We start from the raw sequence: 9,315 nt of genomic DNA, 5'->3' as shown, positions 1-9,315 counted from the left end.
GGGTGGGTGGGGGGACCCTGGGCAGGGCGGCGTATGTCCCGAGCGGCTGTGTCTCATGAGTGGCGCGCGAAGCCGCTGTTGCCTGCGCGGAGAGTGATTACATGCCGCACGAATGGGCGTGGCGCGGCGCGTGACGCTGGAGTACGCAAGGAGCGGGGGCGGCGCATCGGCAGCGCTGGAGCCCTGCGCAGGGCAACTCACGATGTGCGGCGGCAGCGAAGCGAACGCCCTCCATACTGAGTTGGATACCCTGCAGGTATGAACGCGCTTAGAAGCAGGTAATCGCGAGACGCTGCCAGTCCAGAACGCAAAGCCCTGGCCCCACCTGAGAGAAGCGTCGGCTGTGCTAAGGCAACCAAGAAGCGGCGAGGTCCGCCATAGCTGCCTTGTAAGGCCTGCCAGAGCCCGCCTGCTCATCGCAGCGGCGAGCTTGTGCAAAGGCCGTGATCCCGATCTCCTGGACGGTCAAATACGCATAAACCACCGATCACAATCAACAGGAAGCGACAGTGGTGCTGAGCTCAAGGCCGGCAAGCCGGGTTACTACGAGATGTGATCTGGTGACCTGCTCTGGTCGCTTGCTGCCAGTGCAACAGCGTGTTCATTGTCAAGCTTTAAAGCTGATATATGCCCTTAAGACTCTCCCGCTATCCTCAGCTCACCTTTGAATTGCAACTTCTGTGAGCAGTTGTGAATATACATATGGCAGCCGCCACGACGAGCTAGTATGTTCTGTAGCTGATACATGGTGACTGAAACTCGCAGTCCAGGCTTGCCGCTTGCCTACCGCATGGCCGCGTCGCAGGCTCATTGAAAGCGGCACAGCCGCACAGCTTTGTGCCGCCAGGCAGCAACAACAGCGAGCAGCAGCGCCCCTGGCCCTGTGCCCCCTCTTGCCTGTCGCGGCACCACACCCCATTGATGTCGTTGGGCTACGCGGACCGCCTGTCCTTCCGGGAGGACCTGGGAGGCAGGCTGGGGGCGCCCGAGCTTTTTGATGACGCAGCGCGCGTGGCCGATGAGGTCGAGCGGCTGGCGGAGATGGTGCGCCCGAACGCACGCCTGCGGCGCCTGGGGCGCGCGACAGCGGCACGCCCATGCAGCTCCCCGCATGGCTGCCGGGCGCCCGGCCCCCCAGCCACAGCAATGCTAGCACTGGCACGCGGCCGGCGCCCGCACGGACAGCGTCAGGCGGCTGCGCAACGACCCCCACTCCACTGCGCGGCGCAGGTGCGGTGCGCAGAGCGCGTGGTCGCGTTCACGGGCGCCGGCATATCCACGGCCTGCGGCATACCCGACTTCAGAGGCCCCGGCGGCGTGTGGACGCTGCAGCGCGCGGGCAAGCCGCCGCCGCGGCTGCAGACCAGCTTCGTTTACGCCAAGCCCAGCCTCACGCACATGGTGCGCGGGCTCGGATGACGCCGATGCGTCCCACGCACTGGTGCATCCAGCCAATTTGCAGCAGCAATGCGCTTGGAGCAGTGTTTAGGTCGGCTGTTTCGCCCATGCATTGGCCTTCTTGTGAATCACGTCGCCTTGGAGGTGGGTTGCACCGCCGGCGGAGGAGAGCCGCTGGCACGTGATCCTCACCCCGCCGCGGTCCACAACCCTTTGCCCTGCGCCAGGCCCTGGTGGCCCTCATGCAGGCCGGCAAGCTGACTTACATATGCTCCCAAAACGTGGAGTGAGACCCCTGCGCGTGCTGGGCGGCCCCGCGGCGCCTGCCGCAGCCTCACTTTCCCCCTGCCGAGCCTGGCGGGCCTCACGAAGCAGGGCCGCTCGTCTTTGCAAATATTCATCACTATTGCAGCTCGCGCAGTTCTTGCCTTATGGCAGGTCCTCACCTCCTTCTCCGCCCTCCCTCCACCCCCCTTCCCCTGCAACGACTACAGCGGCCTGCACCTGCGCAGCGGGGTGCCCCGCGCCCAGCTCGCGGAGCTGCACGGAAACTGCTTCGCGGAGCGCTGCCGGCGCTGCGGGGCCGAGTACGTCCGAGACTTCGAGATGGACACGGTGCGGCGGTTGACGGCGGTTGACGGCGGTTGGCGGCGGTTTGCAGCGGTTGAGAGGCAGTTGGGGGGTCGGCGTTGATTGCGGGTGGACAGCAAGCTTGACTTGTTGTCGGCGGGGTGAGATTGCAGGGGAGCAATGCCTTGGAGGACAAAAGAGCTTGTGTCGGTGGACAGCTGGTAACCGCATCAGGCTGTGGGGGGGCTGTCTGCATATTCCGGGAGGAGACGCGCTGCGAGCAATAGCCACATTGCTGGCGAGCGTGACCCTGGGCCCCCCGCCTAGCTTTTCAGCCCGCTCCCACCGTTGTGTGATCAGGTGGGGTTCAAGCCGTCGGGGCGCGGCTGCACACGGCCGGGCTGCAGGGGGAAGCTTCATGACCACATCTTGGACTGGTGAGGGTGGCGGGGAGGGGGTGGACGTGGGGGTGGGGGGATGCCTGTAAGGGTGAGGCCAGCAGGGGATCCAGGAGGCAGAAGGAAGGTGCAGGGGGCTGGTTGTTTGCGTTAGAGGTTGCACTACTGCAAGGTCAGCCGGCTCACGAGGCTGTCGACGCGGCGGGGACAGGGGACGCAAAGATCGCCAGCACGCCCTCCCAGCGCTCCTGCCGCCGCCCGCTTGCCACGGCGGGGGGTCCTCGGGTGCGCCAGGGTTTTGCTGCAGCGCAAGGCGCCCCTGCCACCACGGCTGGCCCGTACTTGTGGCGCCCCGTTGAAAGACGCCCGGCCAACGTGCACCGCCCAAATCTGTGGACGGCCAGGGAGGACGCCTTGCCGGATGACGAGCTCGATGAGACGGAGCGGCGCGCTGACGAGGCGGTGAGGGGGCCGCCGCACCCGCGCCCGAGGCGCCGCGGCTTGCGCGCAACGGCCGGATGCCGGCTGCGCTGGCAGCAGATCGCGGCACAGGCGTGCCGTGCCAGCGGGGGCTGGTAAGCGCAGCGGGGGCTTGTGAGCGGCACCTGGCTCAGCGCAGCCCGATGGGCATGAGAAATAAAAAATGGATGCAGCACGGCCGCCCTCTCCATCGCTCCGACGCCTCACAGTCACCCTGGCCCCACCCCCCTCGCTTGCGATGTTCAACCCACCAGGACCTGTCCATCTGCCTGGGCACCAGCCTGCAGATCGTGCCCGCAGCCAACCTGCCCCTGCGCACCCTCAAGACAGGCGGCCAGCTGGCCATCATCAACCTGCAGGTGCGCGCAGCTTCTCGTTCGGGGCCTCAACCCGACTCGGTCAGGCACGATCAACAACAAACCGGGCGCGCACGTCGCACCGCTGATGTTGCACGGCGCCCAGACCTCACACACTGCCTCTTCGACTGCCCACACTGAGCTCACTTCCTCCCTGCATTGAATCAAAGAATGCATCGCCCTGTCACCGCTGCCCGCAGGCGACCCCGAAGGACCGCCGTGCCACGCTGGTGGTGCACGCCAGGGTGGACGGCGTGATGGCGCTGCTGCTGCGGCGGCTGGGGCTGGGTGTGCCTCGGTACACGCGCTCAGACGCCGTGGTGGTGGGCCACAGGGCCTGGAAGGACAGGCGGGCGTTTGAGGAGGCGGGCGGCGAGGAGGAGGACGCGCAGCAGCAGCAGCAGCAGCAGGATCTGGACCAGCAGCAGAAGCCGCAGCAGGAGCACCAGCAGGAAAAGCAGCTGCAGGAAAAGCAGCTGCAGGAGCAGCAGCAGCAGGAAGAGCAGCAGCAGGGAAAGCAGCAGCAGCAGGACGGGCACAGCAATGGCTGGGGCTTCACCCTCACTTTGTCGAGCGTGCACGGCGCCGAATGCCCGCTGCCGATGGTGCGGGCTGCTGAGGTGGCGTTCCCGGGCACGCCCGGCCTGCGGCCCGCGCGGCTGGAGGGAGGCGCACCGCTCACCGTGCGGCGGTGGGTGGGAGGGGGGGAGGGCCGCGGCGTTGTCGTGGCGAGGGTGCGGCTGCTGCTGGTGGATGCTGCTGACGAGGACAAGCGGGTCGTGGAGGTGCGGGGTGGTGGCTGGGACCCTGCCTGAAGGGGGGCCACGGCCTTGGGCACGGGCATGCGGATGCAGCAGCCGCACCACATAATACACGCCCACCAACACAGGAAGTGCTGCCACAAGACCGCATGATTCGGCCATGGCTTTGGACTGGCGGCTGCCTGCTTCATCCATTTGATGACCCTCATGACCGTCGTCCCACACACTTGCCACCGCCCACAGTTTGACTACACTTTGACCCCCGCCCGGACAGCCGTGCCCCAGACCATCACATTTGAGACGCAGCGCCATGACTACTCGGATCAGCAGCAGCGCCTCTGCGGTGAGCTTGAGGCCTCCGCCGCGGCGGCCAGGGCGGCGGCGGCGGCGGGGGCAGGCGGCGGTGGCGTGGGCAGGGGCGGCGGCGCGCGGGCGAAGGGGCGCCCCCGGGCCGCGGGCAGCGGGGCGGGCGCGCGGTACGAGGAACGGGAGGTGGAGGGGCGGGAGGTGGAGGAGGAATTGGAGGACGGCGGCGGCGGCGGTGCTGCAGCGGGCGACGGGGCCGGCCGCGGCACGGGCGCGGGCGCCGGCGGCACTGGGCGGGCCCGGAAGAAAGCCAGGCGCCTGAACCTGTAGAACATGCAGTCGCAGCGGCAAGCCAGCAGCGACGATCTGTTGGCTGTGGTCATCCCCTGGTTCAAATATGACGTTAATGTCAAGAGATGATGCGCACACCTTGATTGGCGTCGTGCCCTGCGCTGCCTTTCTTCAATCCTGGCTTGCTTGATTTGTGCCACTGCAAATTTGCCGCAACTATCGCCCCTTGCCCGGCCAGGGCACTATCTCAGCGCCGTTGGACCAGGTCGCTGCCCATTCACGGCAGCTGCCGCAGCCACCTTCAAGCCCGCCCGGTAGCTGTGCTGACACAGCTCACCACCTCCAAGCTGGCGGCGGCCGCCTCGCTCGCATCCTGGGGGCTGTAACCTTGCAATTGGCTGTTATACGGTGGTGGCAGCCTCGTCCGCTCCTTTGCATGCTTAAGACAGGACCTGCTCATTGGCAGCACAAACTACAAAGAGTGTTGCAACTGCAGGTAGGCCCAAGGGAAAGGCATGTCCTGAACGTATAAGCAAGGAATGTCAGGTAATGAGTTTGAAAACTTGGGACGAGTGCATCGTTGTTGAGCACTGGGGCAAGGTTGTGTGTGTGAAACCGTCTGTGTGGTTGGGTGTTGATGTTCATTGTTGATTTCGTTGAAGTGATTGTTGTACAGACCCTCCTCCTCACCTAAAAGACCACGCCAGCCATAGCAGGCAAAACAACACCAGAACCCAACAGCACGCCACTGCGCTCACCCGCACGACTGGTTGCACAGCGGGCACGCGCCGCTTCGCCGCCGCCACTCCGCAATGCAGTCCGCATGGAACTGGTGGCGGCAGCGCAGCACCGCCCTGCTCTCCCCGCCGACCAGATCATCCAGACAAATGATGCACACGTCACTCGGTTCACTGTTGTACGCCCGCGCCGCCCGCAGCGCCGCCCGCGAGGCCGCGGCGGCCGCGCCGCCGGCCGCCTGCAGGGTGACCTCCATGATAGCGTGGCGGAAGGCCAGCACCAGCGGCGCGCGCGCGGCGTCGCGCAGCGGCAGGTGCCAGGTGTCGTGCCCGGCACACGACACCACCAGCGACCCGCCGTCCCCGCCGTCGCCGCCGCCGCCGCCGCCCCTGGAAACCACCACCGGCGCCGCTGCGTAAGTGTCCAGCCAGACGCGCCCGCCGCGGCCGAGCGAGAGCTTGGCGCGGCCCTCGGCCGGGTGCGTCGGCGCGAACCGCAGCGTCAGCGCGCCGCCGCCCTCGAGCGCGGCTGCCGAGAAGCTGACGCTGCTCCAGCGCTCCAAACTTTCGCCAATCACCCGCACCGCCTCGTCCCCGTCGTCGCCGTTATCGCCGCTGGCGACCCTCCTGCAGCGCACCCCCTCTCCGGCCTGCAGCCAACCCACGCGGTCGCTGTACGACGCCGAGTGACGCGTGGCACGCCGCTCCGTCCTCAGCGTGCGCAGCGCGCGGCCAGCGCCGCGGCGCGCGACGCTGCCGAAGACTTTGCCCATTTGCACCACACACTTGTGGTAGTCATCCATGGGCAGGGCGTTAATTGTGGACAGGAATGCGTCGTATATGGTGGGAGCCAGCGTCCAGGGGTCGCACTCTGGGGTGTAGTGGCGCTTTACAAGTGGCATCATCACCTGCGGAGCAGCAGGCCACGCACGGGCCGGGGGCGCAGTGCGAGGCGTTCATGGCTGGAGGCAGGGTCGAATGGCAGTGTTTGCGGGGCTTGGCGATCATTCTGATATGCGCGAGAAACATTTGGGCAACATACTGCTTAGTACGCGACCACTCCCAGGCGGCACTGCCCCGCCGCAAGGCGACCCCAGGATGGCCCATGCCGCCCAAGCTTGCCCGCACACCAGGAATCCAAACAGCGCGCGGACGTCGCCCGGGGGGTCGCCGATGGCGCCGCGCCCGCTGTGCCTCATGTTGCGCTCCACCGCGGTGTTGAACATTGTCTCAAGCTGGGCAGCGTCAAACTCGTGCGCCCCAGCCGACGCGATGCAGGCGATGTACTTCTGCAAGGGGTTAGGGGAGCTGCCGGCAGGCAAGCGGAGGGGCTGGGCTGCAGCAGCCTCGGGTGCGCCGTTGCTCTTGGGTGCGTGGAGGCGTTTGGTTATGATTATTATTTGGGTACAGCACTCAGCAAAAGTCTGGCTGTGCAGCGGCTGAGTACGAGACATCCTATGGGGCACATCCAATGGCTGTCGCATGGAATTTCAGAAAGCATCACACAACACGCACAGCACCCGGTGGGCTTCTGAACTGTCTGCTGTTAGAGGAAGCTACCACTCAGGCGAGCAATTCATTGCAGCCGAGCGCCAGCTCCCCGGGCCGCGCGCCCACCTGCATCGTGTCCCGCATCTTCGGGGCCTCGTGCACGATGCGCGTCAGCCGCTGCAGCTGGGGCTGGGTGCGGAGGAACGTCTGGTGCACCCGCAGCACGCTCAGCGCGACATCGAGGTTGTCCACCGCCTCGGAACGGCCGATGCCGGGGCCGGCGGCGGCGAAGGCGCAGTTTTGGATGCGGGCGTAATCGGCGTCGAGGGTGACGTCCCAGCCAGCGCCAACGCCCAGCCTGCGCAGGCAGGTGGTGCATCCAAACGTTAGTACCCGTACATGGAAGGCGGGCTCGCAAAAGTGGTCGTACCAGAGCGTTGAATTGATAAAGACGTGGCTGCTGCTTGCATTAACCTGGTGAGTCCAACCCACACATGACCCGAGTCCAACCCGAGGATTGTAAATGTCAGTCGTGGCTGATCCGCTTGGCCCTTGCGGCCTGAGCCTGAGCCTGAGCCTGAGCCTGAGCCTGAGCCTGAGCCTGAGCCTGAGCCTGAAATGGCCTATATCGGTACCCCTCCAACCTCCACCCGCCCTCCACCACCCCAGCAGCACCCCCACCTCTGCTCGTCGTAGTACACCGTGTCGTCGTCCTGCTTCACACACACTGCCGCAAGATCGACCTCATGCGGCGGCTCCAGCAGGCAGATGGAGGCGCACAGCCGCCCTCTCTGCAGCGGTGCGCGGTAAATGCTTGCCTTGCGCCCCCTGTAGTCGTCCGTGATGGCCACGAGCTTGTAGAGCAGGTCGCCGTTGGGCTTGCGGCCGGAAAACTGGAACTCGGCGCAGCGGCCTGTTGGCGGACGTGCCAAAAGGAGGTCATCAGGGTTACGCGGGGGAGAGAGGGCCGGTCAGGCAGTGAAGAGGCGCCGGGGTCGTTTGCGTAGGCGGCGGGCTCAAGACCTCCGCTCCCACGCCGCTGAATTGCCCCTTGGCGGACAGGGGCGTAGTGGCACGGATCGCTGTCTTGTAAAAAGGCTGCGGTGTGAGCAGGGCCAGCTGTACCTGAATTGTAATTGCCGGGCCTCCAGTACAGCTTCAGCCAGTCCTCAAGCGCAAGGCCGCCGGACCTCGGGCCTGCGCTGACGAGCTCTCGCGGCATGGCCTGGTGCTGTGGTTGGCGCTCGTCCCGCCGGGGTGGGTGCGGTACGGTGGTTTACAAATGTGGGTGGGTGGCGCTGGGGCCAACCTGCTGGCACCCCACAGACGGAGGTATGCCGTGGACTGATGCTTCCGTGGTTCTCCGCGTGTACGTCCACGCCGCTGTGTCGATTCAGGAGCACGCCAGGAATGAAAGAAACGAAGCGGCCCGGACTCAGAGTCAAAGAAGTCCAGCTGCGTCGATGAACGGTTGAACGACGGAATGCCATGTGAATGTTTTACACTAGAAGTACTCTGCGGCATCTTCCTCTCAGCAGCCGTGGCCTTGCTGTGTAGTGCAGTCGCCGCCAGCTTCCGGGCAGACACGGCATGGTACCTGCGGGTCCTGAAGGGAGCTGCTCCCAGCGCAGGTTGATCCTCAAGGTTTCCATGTGGTCCCTGCCAGTTAGTTGGCCCTTACACGCAAGTGATGCCCCAATGGCTGGAGGTACTGAGGCTCAAGGCGCCGCCCGGTGTAGAGCAGTCGAGGGCTTCCTCCTGACGAGTGCATGTCACCAAGCACGCGCGCCACAAAGCATGGTTTGCAGTGACTGCGGGCGCATGTCCACTGCACTCTCAGTGCCGCAGGCCTTGGGGCATCAGCTTTTGAGGCAGCCAAGTGCTGCCCAGTACACCATTCCAGGCGTCTAGAGGGCCTCCCGAATGTTTCTGGTGTGATGGATGACAACGGCCCTATCAGGACCTTCCTCTGGGAGGATTGTTCAACGGCCCAGCTGCCTGTACTGTAGTCCCAAGGGGCGTGATGGTTGTCGGCGTTGCCCTTGACTGCCGCCTGCACAGCAGGTTCTCAGGTGTGCCGGTCAAAAATTGCTGCTATTTGTCACGGCAGCGTGTTACAAACACGGTTGCCTACAACGAGACGGGACGTTGATTGCTTGTCCAGGTGCCCACCCCACTGGACATCAGATCTGCCCAGCCCGACCGACACCCCAGTCTCGCCGGCTCAACTGCCGCTGGCTCACTTACACAATGCATGGGCTTATGGCTAGCTGGGCCTTGCTCAGGCCCCAGCTGCCCACCAGATACTGCCCACGCTACACTATCCGCAAAACTTGCAGGTCGTGTCGTATCATTCACAGCACGCTCTGTGCCCACCTCGCCCTCCCTGCTTTTAAGCTGCTGTGCCCCAGAGTAAAACGGCGCGCGAGGCGCAGTGCGGGGTATGGTGGGTGCCTGTAATTTCTGAGTTGCGCCAAGCGGTTCCTCGCGCTCCTCCAGCACCGAATTGCGCGGCTTGGCCTGGGCG

General features: G+C 65.3%; 2 protein-coding genes across 2 annotated transcripts; one reads left to right on the top strand and one right to left on the bottom strand.

Moving 5' to 3' along the window:
- Positions 1 to 921: 921 nt before the first annotated feature.
- MNEG_8254 (mono-ADP-ribosyltransferase sirtuin 6) lies at positions 922 to 4,599 on the top strand (the record flags this gene model as incomplete). Its single annotated transcript, XM_014043275.1, has 9 exons — positions 922 to 1,044; positions 1,231 to 1,401; positions 1,626 to 1,684; positions 1,893 to 2,013; positions 2,329 to 2,405; positions 2,771 to 2,828; positions 3,101 to 3,205; positions 3,403 to 3,987; positions 4,207 to 4,599. 9 exons carry the CDS (start codon positions 922 to 924, stop codon positions 4,597 to 4,599), a joined length of 1,692 nt encoding a protein of 563 aa, XP_013898729.1.
- Positions 4,600 to 5,314: 715 nt separating this feature from the next.
- Positions 5,315 to 8,010, bottom strand: MNEG_8253 (hypothetical protein; the record flags this gene model as incomplete). The annotated part of the gene is made up of 5 exons (XM_014043274.1): positions 5,315 to 6,205; positions 6,428 to 6,586; positions 6,915 to 7,146; positions 7,470 to 7,701; positions 7,914 to 8,010. 5 exons carry the CDS (start codon positions 8,008 to 8,010, stop codon positions 5,315 to 5,317), a joined length of 1,611 nt encoding a protein of 536 aa, XP_013898728.1.
- Positions 8,011 to 9,315: the final 1,305 nt, after the last annotated feature.

Source organism: Monoraphidium neglectum (genome assembly GCF_000611645.1).
Source record: "Monoraphidium neglectum strain SAG 48.87 unplaced genomic scaffold scaffold01547, whole genome shotgun sequence".
NCBI classification, from domain to species: Eukaryota; Viridiplantae; Chlorophyta; class Chlorophyceae; order Sphaeropleales; family Selenastraceae; genus Monoraphidium; species Monoraphidium neglectum.
The sequence above is the reverse complement of the archived record's forward strand: the minus strand, read 5'-3'. Positions and strand labels throughout refer to the sequence as shown.